Source organism: Oncorhynchus masou, chromosome 1, assembly GCF_036934945.1.
Source record: "Oncorhynchus masou masou isolate Uvic2021 chromosome 1, UVic_Omas_1.1, whole genome shotgun sequence".
Taxonomy (NCBI): Eukaryota; Metazoa; Chordata; class Actinopteri; order Salmoniformes; family Salmonidae; genus Oncorhynchus; species Oncorhynchus masou.
Window position 1 is genome coordinate 50783654 of NC_088212.1, and position 24797 is coordinate 50808450.

The 24797-nt window shown below is 40.4% G+C and overlaps 2 protein-coding genes across 4 annotated transcripts in view; both read left to right on the forward strand.

Annotated features, from left to right (window-relative positions):
* LOC135534632 (dematin-like) overlaps nucleotides 1-4469 on the forward strand; it is a 92506-nt gene extending 88037 nt beyond the window's left edge. Inside the window, exons 15-18 of the mRNA XM_064961759.1 lie at nucleotides 203-210; nucleotides 385-450; nucleotides 825-905; nucleotides 1740-4469. Coding sequence (XP_064817831.1) covers nucleotides 203-210; nucleotides 385-450; nucleotides 825-905; nucleotides 1740-1853 — 269 coding nt within the window. The 3' untranslated portion in view covers nucleotides 1854-4469. The remainder of the gene's footprint in view (nucleotides 1-202; nucleotides 211-384; nucleotides 451-824; nucleotides 906-1739) is intronic.
* A 97-nt stretch (nucleotides 4470-4566) lies between these two features.
* The window catches only part of si:dkey-220o5.5 (actin filament-associated protein 1-like 2), a 123601-nt gene continuing 103370 nt past the window's right edge, over nucleotides 4567-24797 (forward strand). For all 3 annotated transcript variants that reach the window (XM_064974252.1, XM_064974260.1, XM_064974243.1), the window contains exon 1: nucleotides 4567-6086. Coding sequence is in view for 1 of the 3 variants with exons in the window: in XM_064974243.1 (XP_064830315.1) it covers nucleotides 6071-6086 (16 nt within the window). In the remaining 2 variants the exon portion in view is untranslated. The remainder of the gene's footprint in view (nucleotides 6087-24797) is intronic.

Sequence of the window (24797 nt, forward strand, 5' to 3'; positions counted from 1 at the left end):
CTACCCCCGCATGGAGATAAAGAGAACTGATCATTTGTATGCAATCATGAGGCTCATTTGAATGTCCTGATGCAGCAGGACAATTCTCCACAAGAAAGAGTGATCATCTTATTATCCGACATCTGTATGTAAGCATTTAAAGCATGAAACAGTGGACTGTATGTCAAGCACATTCTAACGCAGCATTTCTCTTTCTCCACAGGCCTCCAGGTAAGAATGTTTGTACCAATGTCATCTGAAAACATGATATTAATCTTGTGTCGAGAGCCATTTGTCTACATTTTGATCAAAACATTTTGCCATCTTGATTTACACTGATGTGAATACTGTGTATGGTTAGTTCATTGTGTGTAACATGTTAACAGTTGTGCTGTTGTAATTTAGAATGGAGATTCTCAGAGAGGAAGAATGGACAGGGGAAACTCACTGCCAAGTGTGCTGGCTGAGAAGGTCAGGACGTCTGCTGTTTGACATCCATTTCTGATCAGACTTGAAATGCTAGAAATGTCTTTTCCCTAAATGTTGATCTCTGTTTTTCCACTATTCTTAGAATTGCGTAAGTACCTTAAGCAGTCTTTAATGTCAGCTACAAACCTATCCATATCTTTACAATTCAGAAGGACATCTGAAGATACTGTACATTAATGTTTACATCCCAAATGGCACTATATTCCCTATATAGTGCACTAGTGGACTATGTAGGGGAAAGGGTGCCATTTGGGACACATCCAATGGCAAGCTTTGTGCTGAGAGTATAAGCCTCTATAGATGCAGAATTATGGCTTTGACCTTCCTTCTGAGATGGCTGACCAATTTTTCCATAGATATATCCATATGAAATGCTCCTAGTGACCTACAAGAGAAGGAATAAACTCCCACCAGGAGTAGACAGGATGAGACTGGAGGTAGGATCAGTACTCCCTTGCTTTATATCTCTAGAATAACTTAATTGTGCAAACCGCTGGCCATGTCGTTTAACACATTAGTTACAGTTAGGGTCTTGGGTGTAGGGGTGCCTCTAGTTGCTAATCTTGGGTCATTTTGCCTTTTCTTCACTATTGGTTAAGGTTTGGATTGGGGGAGGGGAAGATGATGCTAGATCTGTACCTTGGGGAAGCTTAACCCCAGAGCAGGTTTTGTGATGTGGAGCATGTACAGGTAACTGCCAAAATAAAGAGAATACCAACATAGTGTCTTAATAAGTGGGCCACTACGAGCCAGAACAGCTTCGATGTATCTTGGCATAGATTCTACAAGTGATTGGAACGCTATTTGAGGGATGCAACACCTTTCTTCCAGGACAAATGCCATAATTTGGTGTTTTGTTGATGGTGGTGGAAAATACTGTCTCAAGGGCCACTCCAGAATCTTCCATAAGTGTTAAATTGGGTTGAGATCTGGTGACTGAGAAGGCCATGGCATATGGTTTACATTATTTTCATGCTCATCAAACCATTCAGTGACCACCCATGCCCTGTGGATGGAGCCATTGTCATCCTATGGGGGCATAGCCATGGTAGACAAAATAATATCCTGCCCAGCATTTTTTATACATGACCCTAAGTATGATGTGATGTTAATTGCTTAATTAACTTAGGAACCACACCTGTGTGGAAGCACCTGCTTTCAAAATACTATCATCAAAATGTATCATCATTTACTTGCATTTTCATTATTTTGGCAGTTACCTGTAGATTGTGAAGTCTGTCTGATATATGATCTGGCCATCTCCTTTGTAGAGGCATCTGTCCATGGAGGAATTCCAGAATCTATTTGGGATGCCCATTGAGGAATTTGATCGCCTCTCCCTCTGGAAGCGGAATGACTTGAAGAAGAGGGTTTCCCTTTTTTAGTGAGGAGACTTACCTACACATCAAAAGCCACCACACTTCCTTGGGGAATTAGATAAACATAAACTGTCCAATGCAACAACCCAGGAAGGGAGATTAAATTAATGTCTGTCATATCTTTGCCAAATCGGATGCTTTGAATCCCCATTCCTTATATCAACTCTATAACAACTCTATAAAGGGTCAGAGCCTTCATATACTCTTGAATTGTAGTTGCAGCAGCAGAGAAGAAACCTAATAAGAGGACAGAGGCTTGGGCCAAGTAGAGATTTCATGAAGTCTTTGTATTTGGTCCGTACTGACAGGCCCACCAATAGAGTTAGATTGGACTGCCCACATATATACCTACAGTAAGCTGTTTTACTGCTAATCAAAGTTATGGATGGCTAATTCTCAGTTACTAGAGCACTGCCACATGTGAAGCCATATCGATTTATTAATTAAACCACAAATACCAATAAAATGTTTTCGTTTATAGAATTGGAGCACTCGATGGATGCCTCAATTTCAATACACCTTGAAAAATTCCCTATTTCAAAATACAAACATTGCACTAAGCAGAATAGTCCACTTGTTTTTTTAAATAAATAACAATTTGAAGTGTAAATCAATAATTTGTCAATCAATAGTTAAAGTTTTTTAAGGTGTGCTGGTTTAGAGACTATTGTGTCCCAAATGGTACTTTATTCTCATGTAGTAGAGGGCTCCCATAAGGCTCTGGTCAAAAGTAGTGAACTACATAGTGAATAGGGTGCCATTTGTGATGCACAATACAATCTGTCAGACTCCGTCACTCTACACATCAGGTGTAGATTTAGAGAACATAAAACCTTACCTCCAAGATGTCTGCATCTTAACCCTATCCAGACATGCAAACATACAAATGATCAAAATCATCCACGACTTATAGCCAATATAGGTTTCTTACTGAATGATTGTCTAAACAGTACATATTGCCCACTTGAAAAAAAGTGTGCTCTTATTATTTTACTACTGGTATGTTGGATGAAGTGCAGTTTTCCTGTTTTAAAAGGTGAGAACATTAAGGAGTATTCATAGGCTAAGTTAGCTTCAAAATCTTGTTGGACGCTTACATTTACAACACTGGCCACTGCCCTGTTTATATATATCAAGTTTGTACACCACTCCAGAAGGGTTTTAGACATGTTGCTTTTGTGACCAAATAATGTACAGCTATTTTTTATTAGAAGAAAAAAATCCTTTCATGTATCAATACAAGAATGTAGGGTAAATAAACACATTCATCATTAAAAAGAAGGAAGATAACCACCTCCCTTACAAATGCACTACATTGGAATGAGGACAGGAGGACAATGGACTAGGAGGGTCACCACTGGGGGAACAGAAGGAGTTGAGAGCAAGAGACACAAGGGGCTGCTTCCTGTGTTCCGCTATGACCACATCAACCTCCATATTGGACTGAAGCAGTGGCCGGGTGGAGGTGTGGCCTCTTATACCCCCTAACTGACAATGTCATGGCACAAAAAACAAATCTTGGATGGAAGTAGGCTAAAGGACTCAGAGGCCAGCGTTTCTGTCCACTTTCCCTGTGCCTTGAATGCTACAGTCAAGTTCTTCCCAAATGGCACCCTTTTTGGTATATAGTACACTACTTTTGACCAGGGCCAATAGGACTCTGGTCAAAAGTAGTGCACTATTTAGGTGCACTATAAGTAGTGCACTATATATTGTGCCATTTGGGACATAGTTACAGTGTGGAGCCTGTTAAGGTCCTGGTCAGGCCTCACTCCAGTCATTTTTCTTATAATCAGGTGAGGTGGTAGCAAAGACACTGTCACAAAATGTTTTGAGTTGGCACACATCTGATGTGCCTCTAGAGCCCCAACTAGGGATGTATGAAAGTCAACCATGGAGCATCAGTGTATTCTATCTGAGAACATTTTTGAGTGGTCATTGCACATATCCACTTTGTGACTGCTTTGCTTTTGGTTTTAGTTCTGCCTGTGTTTTTTGAAAGACAAGGGGCCCGGAAGGATTGCATTATGAACAAGCCCTTGAGCTGGAAACTGTCCACTCGATGGTGAGGGTAATAGACAATCTTCTAGATTCCATGCTCCAGTATATAATATTGATGACATTATCTTTACCAATGGGATACCTGACTGAGGATACACCCTATTCATAATGCTTTCAAATGCTCTCACTGTATCAAGCACTCTCATGGTAGTTAAGACATTGTCACAGCATCATCTAAGCTTATCTTCATGCTTTGTATGTGAAAGTGTGCTGGGGAAAACATTTAAGGAAATATTGAGTTAGAGTGATTGGTTTGTACCTCACTTCCTAGGTTTTTTTGAATCTGTAAGTCATTAAAATACTGAGTTTTTTTTATGTAGTTTTAGATTAACCTGATTTGATAACTAATATAATGACAAAAGTGTATATGATGGATTAGTACCATTGCAAGATTGAGCTCAGATATTGTACATTGTTTTGTGTATTCTGATGCAACTAGGGTGCAAAATATACACAGCAATGAATGCACACAAGCATATTTTCTCATTTAAACTAAGGTGAAAGGACTGAAAATATCAATGATGAGTGGAAATAAAATGCATTTTTTTGGTTTGAGGAAAATGTATTTTCCATCTTTGTGTAGGCTATATATTGTTGGTCGTTGGCATCTCCAGTAAGGGCGATTGAAACATTTTTGCTATGTCTGGCCTTAACTTAAAGGAGAGTTTACCCAAATACAAAATTACATGAATTTTCTTACCCTGCAAGCAGTCTATGGACAATGTATGACAGCAATCCATGCTTTGGTTTTGTTTACCTGGCCACTGTTTCAAATACTAACTTTGTAGCATTCGTGGCACATATCCAATGGAAGTCAATGGGAAAAATATTCACGTTTTCACACTTCATGTCCAAATCATCCTAAAGTATTAAATAAAATGATTTTTGTACCTCAATTAAGTTACTTAGCAATGATTTGGACATGAAGTGTGAAAATGCTTATGTTGACTTTTATTGGATTTGTGCCACAAATGCACAAAAGAAAACAGATAAACAAAATCAAGGCGAGCAGTAATTTTTTATTTTACTAGGCAAGTCAGTTAAGAACAAATTCTTATTTACAATGACGGCCTAGGAACAGTGGGTTAACTGCCTGTTCAGGGGCAGAACAACAGATTTGTTCCTTGTCAGCTCAGGAGTTTGAACTTGCAACCTTCTGGTTACTAGTCCAGCGCTCTAACCACTAGGCTACCCTGCCGCCCCAACCCAAATGCTTACAGGATAAGGAAACCAATATGTAATTTTGTCATTTGGGTGAACTATCCATTTATCTTTACTTAACACACACATGCACACGCACACACGCGTCATGCCCATAGGGGGCACCTGCCCCCTCAAATTTGTAATTAGCCACTAGCCACCTATACATTTTAGCCCAGATAGATTCCCAATCTTCCAACCTCATAACTAGGTACCAATAAGCCATTTCAGGCTATCAATAAAGTTAGAGTAGATTGCTTGTCTAACTATTTTAGCTGGCAAAAGTGGTAGACTTTAGAAAAGCAATCAATTACTGAATGAATGTACTGAATAAGCATAACCTCCCTTTCAATCTTTTTACCCAGATTTTAGCAGAGATGTAGAGAAGCATATTCCCCCCCCAAAAAAATAAAAATAATAATAATAATAAATAAAACAACACCAGTCAAGAGGATACAGACAGCTCAAGAGGAATGCTTAGAAATGTAGAAAAATACATAGATTTTTGACATAGAATTAAGCATCATGATTATCGCTCTAAAAATTGCAGGGAAAGCTATTTCAGGTGTTTGAAAAATGCAAAATTCTCCAACTTCAGGATATCATCCCCTAGCCATCCTCACATACATTGTGCTCCCTCAGATTTTGGGGGTGCATGACCCACCCATCTCACACACACACATACACACACACGCCACCTCCCCAGTGGTCCTCCGCCCCTAGTGGTCGCTTTATGTAGATTCTTTTGCAATAGTGAGAAGGGGAGTGACTTTTCTTATGGTTTTTGCTGGTCTACGAGTTGAGCTGAAGTTTCACTGTTGACTAGACTAGTCTCATCACCTCAACCTATAGAACCTCAAGCTAAGATATTGTCGTCGGAGAGAACTGTGGCTCATATTGGACACAGCTATGATATCGGGGGAAAAATAAACTTCCCAGGGACGCTTTGAGCATTTCCAGGGATGGACAAACAAAAAGGTAGGCTGAACATCAGTGGAATGCAAGGGGACTATCCATTTTTTCAATAAATACAGACAGCAATACCTAACCATGGGCATTCATTGCACCGATTTGTTTTTGTTAAGTAGGCTAACAGGATACGTCACACTGCATACTTCATTGTATGAGGTTTAAACGTTCTAGTAAATTCTCTTCCAAGTTGTATTCATTTTGATCAACATCTAGCCTACCTGACATGACTTAGGGGCTATCACTTTCTTATTATATGCATAACCATTGTCTTCAAGTAGGTTAACTGATTGAGATATAACGCAGGCTACTAGCCTATATATTACTATGATATTACATAAATGCATATACATTTTTTCCACGTTGTGGCCTTTTCTTTGCGCGCAACAGTGCAGCCGAAATGCTACAAAATGTAGCGAAGAGAAATGTGATAGTAGAGCCCTGCTCTTCCTGTTTAACATGAGTGCGCACCACCTGCTTAATTAGGCCATCAGTCCATGAATTTAGCTATTTGGAATTTAGTGACACTGGACTCATTGGCTAATGCAGGAAGTTTTATTGACGCCATGGAAGTCCAAAAAAAGAGCTCATGTAAGTGACCCTGAGTCCATCGTGTTTTTCAGTGAGATAATGTGACTCAGTGGTTTCTATCATGGAATAGCGGAAGAAAAGCAATCGGAAATACCCTACTCTGTTTTCCCAACAACTACGAAATCTCCAGAGAGAAAAACCAGAAGGATTGTTTATTTTAAGGCTAAAGTCTGGCCCATTTAAATTCTCAAGTAGTTAAAGGAGTTCTCAGAAGCACTGAAGCAACTTGTTTTACCTTGAATTAACAGGCTTTTTATTTAGCTTTCAGTGCTCCAAAACTCACCCTGTTTGGAGACAAAATTACATCATGGATAATATTACATCCTGACCAGACACATGGCCTGCATCTCTTTCACTGCTCCAAAAATGCTAATCAGAGCAGCTTTTTCTCTTCACTGCTTTCCTTCTACCCAATTGCTGTCATTATCTGGTCACCACTGGATGAAAAGGAAAACAAGCGCAGGCTCTCCACCCAAAACAGACAAGCTGCAAGACACACTCACCCACTCACATTCTGTCTTCTCTCTGTCCCCCTCTCTCTCGCACACACAAATTGCATTTGGGTGGCATTAAACACTTCAGCCTTTCTTCAGTCTTGACCAGAAATAGACTTTACCCATGAAATTCAACATTCACACAGCTTGAGTGAATTGTTCTTAAGGTAGGTGATTGTGTACAGCTTAAAGCCATCATGCCAAAGCTGACAGTCTGTCAGCCATTGCCCCATAGCCACAGATTGTATATATTGCTGATCTCAGTTTTGATCATGTGTACATATGTGTGGCAAACACACAGCAACTTCAAAGGCTGCAGTGCCAAGCCCATAGCAGCCCAGGAACAGGATGTTGTGTTGATGGTAGGATAGAGACCTCTTTAATTTAGGAGATCAACATTCCTCATTAAGACACATCTACTTTTCACCATCTTGCTGCTTCTAAAGAGCACGCATACACACACACACACACACACACACACACACACACACACACACCTCAACCCACTCCACCGACCCCATTACAGAGTCCCTCATTTAGAGACTAGGCACAACAGAGCAGGAACTCTTCTGTCACCATTGAAGACTTTTCATAGCTTTACATCAACAACACATGAATGTCCTACCATAGCTTTAGCCCAGGCATAGTCATTGCGTGTAATCAAAAATAATGTGTTGTGTTTTCCTCAGTCAGCTGAATGTGCCGCTTAGTTCATAGAACCTTGGTTATTTGAGTAACCCCAGAGTAGCCTTATTAGTGGCTGGGACAAACAAAGCGGGAAAAGTGGATTATAGCGCTTCTGGCGCATCTCAAAATCGTTTCCTTCCTATGAATTTGGCTCTGGAATTTAAGGAGCTATTAGCAACTATAACCACATCCCTGAAAGCCAGGACTCTCAGGAACGCGTACATGTCTTTTGTTTCCACCTACGACACAAGCTGTGCAGAATAACTGAGGGAAATGAACTGATTCTCCACAAACAATCATAAATAAGATTGTTTGATGATCATCCCTGATGTTTTTCTGAACTTTCCAATAGCTTTATGATGTATTTAAACTCTCCAAACCAAACTTCCTTCAGACACAAATTTGCCATTACCTGATTTGACACACACAACGGGTTAAAAGTTTTAGAACACCTACTAATTCAAGTTTTTTTTAAATTGCACTATTTTCTACATTGTAGAACAATGGTGAAGACGTCAAAACTATGAAATAACATATGGAATCATGTAGTAACCAAAAAAGTGTTAAACAAATCAAAATATATTTTATATTTGTCACACCCTGACCTTAGAGATCCCTGTTTATTCTCTATATTATGGTTAGGTCAGGGTGTGACTAGGGTGGGTACTCTAGATTTTGTATATCTATGTTTTCTTTTTCATTGTTGGCCTAGTATGGTTCTGTTACGGTTTTCTAGGTGTGAAGGAGAGTCGGACCAAAATGCGGCGTGTAGATTGCGATCCATGTTTAATAAACTGACGAAAACACGACTCAATTACAAAACAACAAACGTAACGAAAACCGAAACAGCCTATACTGGTGTAAATAAACACAGAACAGGGACAATAGGACATCAGGACAATCACCCACGAAACACTCAAAGAACATGGCTGCCTAAATATGGTTCCCAATCAGAGACAACGATAAACACCTGCCTCTGATTGAGAACCACTTCAGACAGCCATAGACTTATCTAGAACACCCCACTAAGCTACAATCCCAATACAAAACACACCACATACAAAAACCCATGCCACACCCTGGCCTGACCAAATAAATGAAGACAAACACAAAATACAACTTCACCTAGGTGGTCTAAAACTTTTGACCGGTAGTGTATCTTGTGCTATAACTTTGATTGAAATAATGGCAATAAGGTCAAATTCTAAACATTCATCAAATTATATTGCACATTTGTTTTTAATACCCAATTGTCCTAAAATAGAGAATTGGATAATGAAATAGCTTGATGGTCCATGTCAATAGAATCTTAAATATCATGTATAAACCCATTTAATATAACGTCTGAGTCAATTTGACTTTGTGACCCCCCCCCAGACCCCGTTCTTTGAATGGTATGGCAGGTCGCCCAGTGATTTTGCTTTCACAAAAAGTGATTCCCTCAGAAATTTTTGTGACTACCACTACTTTAGTCCCTTATTTTACATTGTGTAGTGGTCTCAAGCATTTTTAAATGTGGAAAATGCTACCAGTTTAAAGCAGCATTAGTTTTGTAAGTATATAGTTGAAAAGCTCCCACTTGAAAACATGACTTATGTATAATGAACTTCAAAGTCCACTGATTTAGCATATTCTGTCAATGGTCTCTCTGTGTGGTTTGAAATGAATGGTCACCTACTTTGAAGACCAGAAACAACAGGGCCAGTGATCTCAATGCAAATTAAATAAGTTTTCCTCAAGCCTTGTACACCTCTGGGATGGTTTCAGTGAACAATCCTTCAGGGCCTGTATTTATAGTGGGAGTGCTGATCTAGGAACAGTTTAGCCTTTTAGATCATAATATATACGATTACATGGATAAGGGGGAACTGATTCTAGATCAGCACTCCTACTCAGATACTTTATGAATACTGGCCCATGTTTCCCCTTCCAAAAAACACCACATTTAAAAATAACGTGGTTTTCAGACACGTGTGTAGTTTCATGTGTGTTTTTCCCTCTTCTGAAGATGTGTGATGTGTATGATGACATAGTGCACAGAAAAAAACCTTTTGCGGGTTAAATTCCCATGTACTGAATAAAACATACAAGTTAAATGGGTTTCCATTACCTTTTTTATTTATTTTACTAGGCAAGTCAGTTAAGAACAAATTCTTATTTTCAATGATGGCCTAGGAACAGTGGGTTAACTGCCTGTTCAGGGGCAGAACGACAGATTTGTACCTTGTCAGCTTGGAGATTTGAACTTGCAACCTTTCGGTTACTAGTCCAATGCTCTAAACACTAGGCTACCCTGCCGCCCCAATTTTGGTTTCATCTGACCAGAGCACCTTCTTCCACAACTGTACTGATGGTTTTCTCAAAAAAATAAATGTTCTGTTTCCATCAGGCCTGTCATGAAATGTTTTATCCAAAGTATTTTACTCACATAAAAAGGTTGGAAATGTGGTTACTACAAAAAAAATTGCATCACTATTATTCTACAATGTAGACAATAGTCAAAATAAAGAAAAACCCTTGAATGAGTAGGTGTTCTAAAATCTTTGACCGGTAGTGTATACAGAACAGAATGAGGTATAAACAAATAATATTTATTGAATATAATATTTTCTATAGAATCTTAAGATAAGTGAATATTAACATAAATAAGAAATTGTGTTAAATATAAATGTAGAAAATAATAAAATAACACTGAGCTTTGGCTCGGCTGCCTGGTAATGATGCACCGATATGACATTTTTGTCCGATACCAATATCCAATATTTTCCTTGCAAAAAACCTCAGATACCGATAACCGATATTAAACAGTTTTGTGGCCTTTTAAAGCATTCTGTTACAGTGAAATAGTTAACACACACACATGGACTCAACGGTCTAAGGCACTGCATCTCAGTGCAAGAAGTGTCAATACAGTCCCTGGTTCGAATCCAGGCTGTATCACATCCGGCCGTGATTGGGAGTGCCATAGGGTGGCGCACAATTGGCCCAGCCTCGTCCTGGTTTGGCCGGGGTAGGCCGTCATTGTAAATAACAATTTGTTCTCAACTGACTTTCCAATTTAAATAAAGGTTACACACACACCACACTGACCAAAAAGTTATTTTGTTGGCATTTACATATGTCCCCATTACCAGTCTAACATAATCAAAACCTATTTCTTATCTTGGCATTAATAGATTTCGCCTTTGAGTTGTCTCGCTGAAATGATTGATCGACTTGTTGACTGCTCGATCCACACAGCAGACTTTGTGGGCTAGGTTAGGAATGCTGTATTTTACATGTAGCGCAGAATTTTACGTGGCATCATTATGTCATGTGCCTACGTTATATAGGTATGCGTGTCAGCTTTGACATCGGTTTTTCACATCGATGTAAAACTAGACATCGGGCCGATACCAATGTTGGCATTTTTATCTAATATCGTCCGATTCCGATTTGTTCACTGATATATCGTGCATCCCAAGTCCAGTCCTCACAATATTACAGTGCCTTGCGAAAGTATTCGGCCCCCTTGAACTTTGCAACCTTTTGCCACATTTTAGGCTTCAAACATAAAGATATAAAACTGTATTTTTTGTGAAGAATCAACAACAAGTGGGACACAATCATGAAGTGGAAGACATTTATTGCATATTTCAAACTTTTTTAACAAATCAAAAATGGAAAAATTAGGCGTGCAAAATGATTCAGCCCCCTTAAGTCAATACTTTGTAGTGCCACCTTTTGCTGCGATTACAGCTGTGAGTCGCTTGGGGTATGTCTCTATCAGTTTTGCACATCGAGAGACTGACATTTTTTCCCATTCCTCCTTGCAAAACAGCTCGAGCTCAGTGAGGTTGGATGAAGATTTGTGAAGAGCAGTTTTCAGTTCTTTCCACAGATTCTCGATTGGATTCAGGTCTGGACTTTGACTTGGCCATTCCAACACCGGGATATGTTTATTTTTGAACCATTCCATTGTAGATTTTGCTTTATGTTTTGGATCATTGTCTTGTTGGAAGTCAAATCTCCGTCCCAGTCTCAGGTCTTTTGCAGACTCCATCACGTTTTCTTCCAGAATGGTCCAGTATTTGGCTCCATCCATCTTCCCATCAATTTTAACCATCTTCCCTGTCCCTGCTGAAGAAAAGCAGGCCCAAACCATGATGCTGCCACCACCATGTTTGACAGAGGGGATGGTGTGTTCAGAGTGATGAGCTCAGAGTGATGAGCTGTGTTGCTTTTACGCCAAACATAACATTTTGCATTGTTGCCAAAAAGTTCAATTTTGGTTTCATCTGACCAGAGCACCTTCTTCCACATGTTTGGTGTGTCTCCCAGGTGGCTTGTGGCAAACTTTAAACAACACTTCTTATGGATATCTTTAAGAAATGGCTTTCTTCTTGCCACTCTTCCATAAAGGCCAGATTTGTGCAATATACGACTGATTGTTGTCCTATGGATAGAGTCTCCCACCTCAGCTGTAGATCTCTGCAGTTCATCCAGAGTGATCATGGGCCTCTTGGCTGCATCTCTGATCAGTCTTCTCCTTGTATGAGCTGAAAGTTTAGAGGGACGGCCAGGTCTTGGTAGATTTGCAGTGGTCTGATACTCCTTCCATTTCAATATTATCGCTTGCACAGTGCTCCTTGGGATGTTTAAAGCTTGGGAAATCTTTTTGTATCCAAATCCGGCTTTAAACTTCTTCACAACAGTATCTCGGACCTGCCTGGTGTGTTCCTTGTTCTTCATTATGCTCTCTGCGCTTTTAACGGACCTCTGAGACTATCACAGTGCAGGTGCATTTATACGGAGACTTGATTACACACAGGTGGATTGTATTTATCATCATTAGTCATTTAGGTCAACATTGGATCATTCAGAGATCCTCACTGAACTTCTGGAGAGAGTTTGCTGCACTGAAAGTAAAGGGGCTGAATAATTTTGCACGCCCAATTTTTCAGTTTTTGATTTGTTAAAAAAGTTTGAAATATCCAATAAATGTCATTCCACTTCATGATTGTGTCCCACTTGTTGTTGATTCTTCACAAAAAAAACAGTTTTATATCTTTATGTTTGAAGCCTGAAATGTGGCAAAAGGTTGCAAAGTTCAAGGGGGCCGAATACTTTCGCAAGGCACTGTAAATAATTAGCTTTGTCTATACAATACAAACATAAGTCTATAGGAAATGGCTGCAGATATATGTCTTAAAATAGTAAAATAAAACCTATACAGCTATGTGATTCAACTTTGGTTCCCTCTGCAGCCTTGTTATTTTCAGCATCAGTATGGGTACCAGTCTATCTGGACTGTCTGGAAAAAATTGAGAAAGTATGTCACATAGTTAAGCAGTCATTTACGCAAATGTACTTCTGCCATACAATCTTAAATGTTATTGCGTTTAAACATTTTAAATTATTGAATTAAAATCATACCATCAAAATATTAATCTTCTCCACTTTCTTGAGGCAAAATCATCAATGTCGTCATCATAGGACATGCGTTTCCCCACGTCATGATTTATGCTCATGGTGGCCAGACCGCTCAAACGTTCCTGTGACATGAAAGACCACAGGTAGCTTTTGATGAGTTTTAATTTTGAAAAGCTCCTCTCTGCCGATGCTACTGTTACTGGTAGGGTGATTGCAATTCTTAGGGCTATCCAAAGGTTAGGATAGAGTTCCTCTACGTTTTTCTCACAGAGAAAGGAAAGCAGCTCGATGGCAGTCATCTTATCTTATGGCAGATCAGGTCAATTCTGAATCTCGTGCCAGATCCATTCCACTGATGTCACAGTCATCTCTGAAGGTTAGTGTTTTCAACTGCCATGCGGTGAGCCTTTAAAGATTCACTGGACATCTGAGAGGCAGTGCTGAAGTTCAACAGCACTCCATATTTGGTTTTCACCTGGTTGAGTGTTTCAAATCTCTCATCCATGGATGTCACAGCAGAGTCGACTACAATGTTGAAATAGTTGACATCAAGGTTTTTCAGTGCATCAGTCACTGATTCATCAGGAGCCTCGTAGCCGAAATGCTTCTTGCTGTTTCCCAGTCTCTTCTCTTTCAGAACAGCCTCCACATTCATTTATTCACAAATGCTTTTGGCTGTTGTCTGGGCCTCAGAGAATCCAGTTTCCCAGTATGTTGTGAGGGAGGCCTTTGCATTTGAGATCAAATTCACTGCGATATCCAACTGCATTGAGGCGGATTGGAGGTGCTTGTTTATCTTGTTTGTCATTGTCAGTAACTCACACCATATGACACAGCAAATCAAGAAGCGGTAGGACCCAAGTGCTTGTGCCTCCACTTTGGTCACAGGATCGTTGACCGTCTGTCTGGCCCCCCAAACCTCAGAAGCCTGATACCTGATTGCATGAACACTTTGGAGCCTACTCTCCCATCTTGTGTCACTCCATGACTTTTCTTTTGAAGATTTGGATCTTTTGAAGATTTGGCAGCATCTGCAATGACAAGGTTTAGAGTAGGTGCTCCACATGGGACGAACACAGCTCTGGGATTTTTTTGCAGCAGTCTGGCTTGTATTCCTTGGTGCTTGCCCTTCGTTTTGGCCCCGTTATCATAAGCTTGCCCTCTGCAATCTTCATATGGAATCTTCAGCTCGTTCAGCTTATCTAAGATGACAGTGGACAGATTCAAGCCTGTTGTAACCTCAACATTCACAAAGCAGAGGAAGTGCTCCTTGATCTCTGGCTTTTCCTTTAAAGCCACGCTTCTCAGAATAAATGGACATTTGCCCCTGGCTAATGTCAGGTGTACAGTCCAAGATAATGGAGAAGTACTTTGAGTCTCTTACTTGAGTCACTATTGCTTCCAGAATCTTGTCTATCACAATCTGTATCAGTGCATTCTATTTGCACTTCCCAAGGTAATGAGCATGTGTCTCTCCATCTTCAATTTTCCATAACGGGGTCAAATTTAGCCAGTAATTCAACCTCCTTTAGGAAGGTTCCATTATCTGGTTGGAAGAGTTTGTCTGATGAACCCATGAATGCTAGATTTCTTTCAGCCAGAGACTGGGTGATACTTATTAAATGTGTAAGGACTAGAGATCGACCGATTAATCGGAATGGCCGATTAATTAGGGCCGATTTCGAGTTTTCATAACAATCGGAAATCGGTATTTTTGGACACCGATTTGGCCTATTATTATTTTATTTTTTTACACCTTTATTTAACTAGGCAAGTCGTTTAAGAACACGTTCTTATTTTCAATGACGGCCTAGGAACGGTGGGTTAACTGCCTTGTTCAGGGGCAGAACGACAGATTTTTACCTTGTCAGCTTGGGGATTCAATCTTGCAACCTTACAGTTAGCTAGTCCAATGCTCTAACCACCTGCCTCTCATTGCACTCCACGAGGAGCCTGCCTGTTATGCGAATGCAGTAAGAAGCCAAGGTAAGTTGCTAGCTAGCATTAAACTTATCTTATAAAAAACAATCAATCAATCATAATCACTAGTTAACTACACATGTTTGATGATATTACTAGTTTATCTAGCGTGTCCTGCGTTGCATATAATCGATGCTGTGCGCATTCGCGGAAAAAGGACTGTCCAACGTGTACCTAACCATAAACATCAATGCCTTTCTTAAAATCAATACACAGAAGTATGTATTTTTAAACCTGCATATTTAGCTAAAAGAAATCCAGGTTAGCAGGCAATATTAACCAGGTGAAATTGCACGCAGAGTTGAGGTATATGCGATAATAATAAACTTTTTGTTTTCGAAATGATAGTTTCTGGATTCGACCATATTAATGATCAAAGGCTCATATTTCTGTGTGTTATTATGTTATAATTAAGTCTATGATTTGATATTTGATAGAGCATTCTGACTGAGCAGTGGTATGCAGCAGCAGGCTCATAAGCATTCATTCAAACAGCACTTTTGTGTGTTTTGCCAGCAGCTCTTCGCTGTGCTTCATGCATTGAGCTGTTTATGACTTCAAGCCTATCAACTCCCAAGATTAGGCTGGTGTAACTGATGTGAAATGGCTACATAACTAGCAGGGTGCGCGCTAATAGCGTTTCAAATGTCACTCGCTCTGAGACTTGGAGTAGTTGTTCCCCTTTCTCTGCATGGGTAACGCTGCTTCGGGGGTGGCTGTTGTCGATGTGTTCCTCGTTCGAGCCCAGATAGGAGCGAGGAGAGGGACGGAAGCTATACTGTTACACTGGCAATACTAAAGTGCATATAAGAACATCCAATAGTCAAAGGTATATGGAATACAAATGGTATAGAGAGAAATAGTCCTATAAATACTATATTAACTACAACCTAAAACCTCTTACCTTGGAATATTGAAGTCTCATGTTAAAAGGAACCACCAGCTTTCATATGTTCTCATGTTCTGAGCAAGGAACCTAAACATTAGCTTTTTTGCATGGCACATATTGCACTTTTATTTTATTCTCCAGCACTTTGTTTTTTGGTCCTCCTATAATCGGTATCGGTATCGGCGTTGAAAAATCATAACCGGTCGACCTCTGGTAAGGACATCCCGCCATCTCTTTCTTTCAGCCTCCAAAATTGTCATTTGATTCTGGTCAAGAGTCTGTCACCGACTTAGGCGCAGATCAAGTTTTCTCCACTTAATCATATTGTTGGTGTGTTCAGGACTACCCTCATGGTGTTTCAGAATGGCATTGATATTTGACCAGTCATTCAAACATTCCTTTATGATTGTGCAGTCTTTTGTAGAAAAGAGCTTTCAACAAAACAATACACAGCGTTGTTTTTGATTGAGTATGAAAGCCAGCTCCTGGTAATCTTTTCCCCATTTGACAGCTGTCTCTGTAATTAGGCCTGAATGGAAACCTCTTCTAGACTTGCCTTTAGGGTAAAACAAATCCAGTCCTGGTTTGAGTGGACCTCTACACACTAACTCAGTCCTCATAAAGTATTTTAAGACTGGGGGCCAATCTGCTGGGTAATTTGGTGGAGCAGCAACTGTTCTATTAGGGTCTGAGCTGCTTGTATCTGACGCTGGCTGTACACCTCTGGTTGTGCTAGTACTGGCTGAGACTGCCTGTACTTCACCTGGGTCTGTGTTAGTACTTGCTGAAGTTGCCAGTGCTGGGTCTGTGTTAGTATTTGCTGAAGCCGGTTGTACTGGGTCTGTGTTCGTACTGGCTGAGGCTGGATGTGGATCTACTGAGTTTCTGCTTGTACTGGCAGATGATCCAGCATCTCCTCTACTGACAAATTTAAGAATAGCACCTGTAAATTATAGATAGCAATACTATTATTAATTTTATCAGCTGCATCAGGCCCATTCAAACTGGCTCCCCCAGATATCCTTTCAATACATTTTCAAATATAAAATACTATTTATGCTATGTTTTGGCTGAATACTTGATGGTTATTATTTACTGATGGATGTGCATCCATATTGCCCAGTGAATAAATATATAAATCAGTAGTCAATGTAAATCCATTGCTTTCCATCTTGCATTAGTCCAGTTATCTGGAGTAAAACTTGACTGAGAGATGAAACTCAGCAAAAAAAGAAACATTTCTTTTTCAGGACCCTGTCTTTCAAAGATAATTGGTAAAAATCTGAATAACTTCACAGATCGTCATTGTAAAGGGTTTAACCTCTCTTGGGTAGGGGGCAGTATTTTCACATCCGGATGAAAAGCGTACCCAAGATAAACTACCTGTTACTCAGGGCCAGAAGCTATGATATGCATATAATTGGTAGATGTGGATAGAAAGCACTCTAGAGTTTCTAAAACTGTTACATTATTGTCTGTGAGTATAACAGAACTGATATGGCAGGCGAAACTCAGAGGACAAACCATAAAATAAAAACAATTCAGCCTACCACTGTTTCCAATGGCTTTCATGTTTATTATGAGGCGAAGTCCTCCCAGATTGCAGTTCCTAAGGCTTCCAATAGAGATCAACAGTCTTTAGAAAGAGTTTCAGGCTGGTTTTTGAGAATATGAGCTCGAAGTTTTTCTAAGTGGCTCCCATTTTGGCTATAGTGTTTCCATGCTCGTGGATGAAAGCGCGTTCTTTGTTATTTTTCTCTGTTAGTGAACATACTATTCTTCGTCTTAAATGTAGTTTATTTATGTATTAGAGTACCTGAAGGTTTGATTATCAACATTGTTTGACTTGTTTGGATAGGTTTACTGGTAACGTTTGGGATTCATTTTGTATGCATTTTGAAGGAGGGAATCTGGCGCTTCCAGCTAAACTGAGATTTTATGGATATAAAGAAGGACATTATCAAACAAAAATACCATTGGTGATGTAACTGGGACCTTTTGGAGTGCCAACAGAAGAAGATCTTCAAAGGTAAGGCATTTATTATATAGCTATTTCTGACTTTCGTGTCGCACCTGCCTGGTTGAAAAATGTTTTTCATGCTTTTGTATGCGGGGCGCTGTCCTCAGATAATCGCATGGTGTGCTTTCGTCGTAAAGCCTTTTTGAAATCTGACACAGCGGCTGGATTAAGCTTTAGTTTGATGTATAATACTTGTATTTTCATGATTGTTAAATATTTATATTCCTGTAATTTGAATTTTGCGCTCTGCAATTTCACCGAATGTTGGCCAGGTGGGATGCTACCATCCATAAGAAGTTAAACACTGTTTCCCATGCTTGATCAATGAAACATAAACAAGTAATGTACATGCACCTGTGAAACAGTCGTTAAGACACTAACAGCTTACAGACGATAGGCAATTAAGGTCACAGTTATGAAAACTTAGGACACTAAAGAGGCCTTTCTACTTACTCTGAAAAACACCAAAAGAAAGATGCCCAAGACCCCTGCTCATCTGTGTGAACGTGCCTTAGCCATGCTGCAAGGACGCATGATGACTGCAGATGTGGCCAGGGAAATAAATTGCAATGTCCGTACTGTGAGACGCCTAAGACAGCGCTACAGGGAGACAGGACGCACAGCTGATCGTCCTCGCAGTGGCAGACCACGTGTAACAACACCTGCACAGGATCGGTACATCCGAACATCACACCTGCGGGACAGGTACAGGATGGCATCAACAACTGCTCGAGTTACACCAGGAATGCATAATCCCTCCATCAGTGCTCAGACTGTCCACAATAGGCTGAGAGAGGCTGGACTGAGGGCTTGTAGGCCTGTTGTAAAGGCAGGTCCTCACCAGACATCATCTGCAACAACGTCCCCTATGGGCACAAACCCACCGTCGCTGGACCAGACCGGACTGGCAAAAAGTGCTCTTCACTGACGAGTCGCGGTTTTGTCTCATCAAGGGTGATGGTCGGAGTCTCGTTTATCGTCGAAGGAATGAGCGTTACACTGAGGGCTGTACTCTGGAGCGAGATCGATTTAGAGGTGGAGGGTCCGTCATGGTCTGGGACGGTGTGTCACAGCATCATAGGACTGAGCTTGTTGTCACTGCAGGCAATCTCAACGCTGTGCGTTACAGGGAAGACATCCTCCTCCCTTATGTGGTACCCTTCCTGCAGGCTCATCCTGACATGGCCGTCCAGCTTGACAATGCCACCAGCCAATCTGCCTGTTCTGTGCTTGATTTCCTGCAAGACAGGAATGTATGTGTTCTGCCATGGCCAGCGAGGAGTCCAGATCTCAATCCCATTGAGCACGTCTGGGACCTGTTGGATCGGAGGGTTAGAGCTTGGGCCATTCCCCGCAGAAATGTCTGGGAATTTGCAGGTGCCTTGGTGGAAGAGTGGGTTAACATCTCACAGCAAGAACTGGCAAATCTGGTGCAGTCCATGAGGAGGAGATGCACTGCAGTACTTAATGCAGCTGGTGGCCACACCAGATACTGTTATTTTTTATTTTTGACCCCTCCTGTGTTCAGGGACACATTATTCAATTTCTGTTAGTCACATGTCTGTGGAACTTGTTCAGTTTATTTCTCAGTTGTTGAATCTTGTTAATTTCACACATGTTAAATTTGCTGAAATTAAACTGAGTTGACAGTGAGAGGACGTTTATTTTTTTACTGAGTTTAGATAGTCTTTGTCTTGTTTGAAAATTATGTGCGCCTATGAGGAGTGCCATCACACCCATATATTGTCTGGCCTGGTGTCGCGTTCGTCGTATAAAGGAGACCAAAGTGCAGCGTGATTAGAATACCTTCTTCTTTTAATGAACGAAGAACACTTAACAAACTATACAAAACAAACGTGACGCTGTAAACATCGAGTGCTGACACAGGCAACTATACATAGACAATAACCCACAAACTATCCAAGGCATGTGGCTACCTAAATATGGTCTCCAATCAGAGACAACGATAAACAGCTGCCTCTGAGAACCAATCTCTGCAACCATAGACATAGAAACACCTAGACAGGAAAAACCCCATAAACATACAAAAACCCTAGACAGGACAAAAACACATATATCACCCTCATCACACCCTGACCTAACCAAAAATAGTAAAGAAAACAAAGGTAACTAAGGTCAGGGCGTGACAACTGGTCCCCACAGAGGTTGCTGCTGAAGAGAGCGTTTCATTTTGTGCACTCGCATATGAACGCATGTTTACACGCGTCGCAGTTATCTTTTCCGAGCTGCAGTTTTTAAACACCGTTGCCCATTGGCGTTTATCAAACATAATAAATAGTTGTATTTCACTCTCACTTTTGTCAGACAAAAAGTCACAGAACACAGCCCTGGAAGTGGCTGGCAAGCAAGCAAGACACAGACAGACCAAGAGATGCACTGCCCAGCTGGGTTAGCGAGACAGACAGACAGACTAGAGAGAGATGCACTGCAAGCGAGCAAATCAACTTAATGTTACTGTTATTTGCTGACATCAAACATGGAGAGGAGAGAACACAAGTTTACCTGATTGCTGTTCCTACAATTCACTCGTTTTTTTGTTTTTCTCTTTTCGTGACCAGAAGGATAGTTCAGTTTCATTCTCTCATCTAAGTTATAAACATTGACACCTGATTTGAGACGAGGGGGATGCAGTGCCCTTGCATAATTTGCGGGGCCCTACGCAGCTTTGCGTAGTGATTGTATAGGGCCGCCCGGCTCTGCATATTGGATGGAAACCTAACTACATTTACAAAATATTTTGTTGCAATATTTTTTTTTGCTATCAAAACATTGGGGTTTATGTTTTTTAGCTTTCAATATCATTATTTTTGTTTGCAATACCAATCATTTTGTTCTCGACTTCAGAGGCTTTTCTTGATATTAATGGAACAAAAGTAACTCACTCCCAAGAGAATTGCACCATATTTTCACAGCTTCTGTTTTATTTGATTGTTGTTTCCATAGGTTACCTTTGGAGGGCACTCTTACCTTGTTTTCTAGTTTCCAGGTTACCCTGAGTATTATTTATTAGATTCACCTGTGTTTAATTAACTTATCTGTTCACCTGGTTGCCATGTGATTTAGGTTCCTCAGTTGGCCTCTATCTGTGCTTAGGTCTCATTTTTTATTAGTGTGCTCTTGTGCGGTTGCCTTGTTTCTGTCAAGACTCTAAGTAAAAGATCTGGATTTATCCTTACCTCTGCTTGCTGTGTTTCTCTGCACCTGGGTTAAAGTTTGTACAATCATTATTGTTACACCATAAAATAACACTATTACCATATAATAACACTATTACTCTATTAAAGGTGTTGGAAGCGGCAATTCTTCATTGAAACATTAAAAGTGTACTCCGTGCCACCATTAGTTGCTATGTACTGACTATCCATGATATCAAAATGATAGTTTTAACCATATTTTTAGGCTGTTTGCATTTAATTAGTTTAAAGACAGAGTTAAACAAGCTTATATTTTGGGTTCTGATGGGGTACGACAGTTGAACTAAGCTCACATACAGTGCCTTCAGAAAGTCTAAACACACCTTGACTTTTCCCACATTTTGTTATGTTGCAGCCTGAATTTAAAATGGGATAAATGTAAAGCCAATGGTGACTTTAAAACAGTTCCAGAGTTGAATGGCTGTGATAGATGAAAACTGAGGATGGATCAACAACATTGTAGTTACTCCATAATCCTAACCTAAATGACAGAGTGAAAAGAAGGAAGCCACTCAAGGACTTTCAGGGACTTGTCACGAAGCCACTCCTGCGTTGTCTTGGGTGTGTGCTTTGAGTGATTTTCTCCATCAATCTACACATACTACCCCATAATGACAAAGCAAAAAGGTTTTTCATTTTTTTTGCTAATTTTTAAAATATATATTTTTTTACAGAAATACCTTATTTACATAAGTATTCAAACCGTTTGCTATGAGACTCGAAATTGAACTCAGGTGCATCCTGTTTCCATTGATTATCCTTGAGATGTTTCTACAACTTGATTGGAGTCAACCTTTTGGACATTTAATTGATTGGACATGATTTGGAAAAGCACACACCAGAGCAAAAACCAAGCCGTGAGGTCGAAGGAATTATCCGTAGAGCTCAGAGAAAGGCACAGATCTGGGGAAGGGTACTGATCTGGTGACCAGCATTGATGGTCACCAAAGAACGCACTGGCCTCCGTCATTCAGTGGCCTCCAATCAGGGGAGAAGGTCCTTGGTCAGGCAGGTGACCAAGAACCCGATGGTCAGTCTGACAGAGCTCTAGACTTCCTCTGTGGAAATGGGAGAACCTTCCAGAAGGACATCCATATCTGCAGCAATCCAGCAATCAGGCCTCAGTAAAAGGCACATGACAGCCCGCTTGTAGTTTTCCATAAGGCACCTAAAACACTCTCAGACCGTGAGAAAATAGATTATTTGGTCTAATGAAACCAAGATGGAGTTCTTTGGCCTGAATGCCAACTGTCACGTCTGGAGGAAACCTGGAACTATCCCTACGGTGAAGCATGGCGGTGGCAGCATCATGTGGGGATATTTTCCAGCAGCAGGGACTGGGAGACTAGTCAGGATGGAGGGAGAGATGAACAGAGCAAAGTACATAGAGATTCTTCATGAAAATCTGCTCCAGAGTGCTCAGGACCACAGACAGGGGGTGAATGTTCACCTTTCAACAGGACAAAGACCCTAAACACACAGCCAAGGCTTCAGGACACGTCTCTGAATGTCCTTAATTGGCCTAGCCAGAGCCCGGATTTGAACCCAATCAAACATCTCTGCAGACCTAAAAAAAGCTGTGCAGCGATAAGCCCCGTCCAACCTGACAAAGCTTGAGTGTCACGCCTGCTCCCGCCAGTAATATGCACTCCTGCCACGATCATTATGCACACCTGCTCCCCTCGTCAGCAATTCCTTGCACGCACCTGGACTCAATCACTTGTGTTTATTTCCTCCCCTACATTTGTCTGTTCCCTAGCTCTGTTCCCCGCTTCAAGATCAATGTTCGTTTGTCATTTTGTTACCTGGTTCTGACGCTGTTCCTGTCCTGTTCGATGTCTGTTCCACATTAAATGTTCAAATCCCCGTACCTGCTTTTCTTCTCCAGCATCAGTACTTACATTGAGAGGATCTGCAGATAAGAATGTGAGAAAACTCCTCAGATACAGGTGTGCTAAGCTTGTAGTGTCATACCCAAGAAGACTCAAGGCTGTAATCGCTGCCCAAGGTGCTTCAACAAAGTACTGAGTAAAGGGTCTGAATACTTATGTAAGTAAACATTTTGTAAACATTTCTAAAAAACAGTTTTTGCTTTGTCATTATTGAGTATTGTGTGTAGATTGAGATTATTTTAAAAAAAAAAATCCATTTTAGAGTAAGGCTGTCACGTAACAAAACGTGGGAAAAGTGAAGGGGTCTGAATACTTTCCAAATGCACTGTATGCTTTCTTACGTGTGAACCTGAACATTCGAAATTAGATTTTTAATTGATAGAATTTTTACAGGTGAGATTTTCACATGTGAATGTTTTTCACATGTGAAACTGCATATCTGATTTTCCCATGTGAAACTCCAAATCTCACGTGAAACTGCAATTCACATGTGAGGTGAAAACATGTAATTCTCCTCACATGTGAAAAGGTGGTGTTAACATTTGAACTCAACATTTAATACGTGCAAATATGGTTTCATGTGTGACATTTAACCCTTTCACAAGTACCATCACACGTGTGTGATCATACTACAGTCGACCCTGAAGCATATGATCACACCCATGTGATTAGAACGCTTATTTAGGGCGGCCAGTTTCGAATGTTTTTATTTTATTTTTTATTTTTTACCTTTATTTAACCAGGTAGGCTAGTTGAGAACAAGTTCTCATTTGCAACTGCGACCTGGCCAAGATAAAGCATAGCAGTGTGAACAGACAACACAGAGTTACACATTGAGTAAACAATAAACAAGTCAATAACACAGTAGAAAAAAGGGTCTATATACATTGTGTGCAAAAGGCGGTAGGCAAATAATTACAATTTTGCAGATTAACACTGGAGTGATAAATGATCAGATGGTCATGTACATGTAGAGATATTGATGTGCAAAAGAGCAGAAAAGTAAATAAATAAAAACAGTATGGAGATGAGGTAGGTATAATTGGGTGGGCTATTTACCGATAAGACTATGTACAGCTGCAGCGATCGGTTAGCTGCTCAGATAGCAGATGTTTGAAGTTGGTGAGGGAGATAAAAGTCTCCAACTTCAGCGATTTCTGCAATGATGCAACAATCCACATTTGAGCTGGCTACACTTTTTTCAGAAACTATTTACGCAAACACAGTCGTTGCAAAGTTCTGTCCAGAATGTGAGCAGTTTATTTCTGGATGCAATGTTCAGATATTCACAGAAGTATCTATAGCATAACACAATCATCCAAACCGGAAAAATGTAGGCTACATTTGTCCTAGCGCTAACTGAGGAAAGACACAAGCGGTCATATTTATATAACTCTCGGCTGACAAACTACAGTATGAATTAGCTAATAGCAGTTACTATATAACTGCTAATAGCAGTTACATCACGGATGAGCTCACCATTGATCAAAAGAATTTAGTAAAACACTTTCTAGAAATCGAAAGTAATCCGACAATTAGT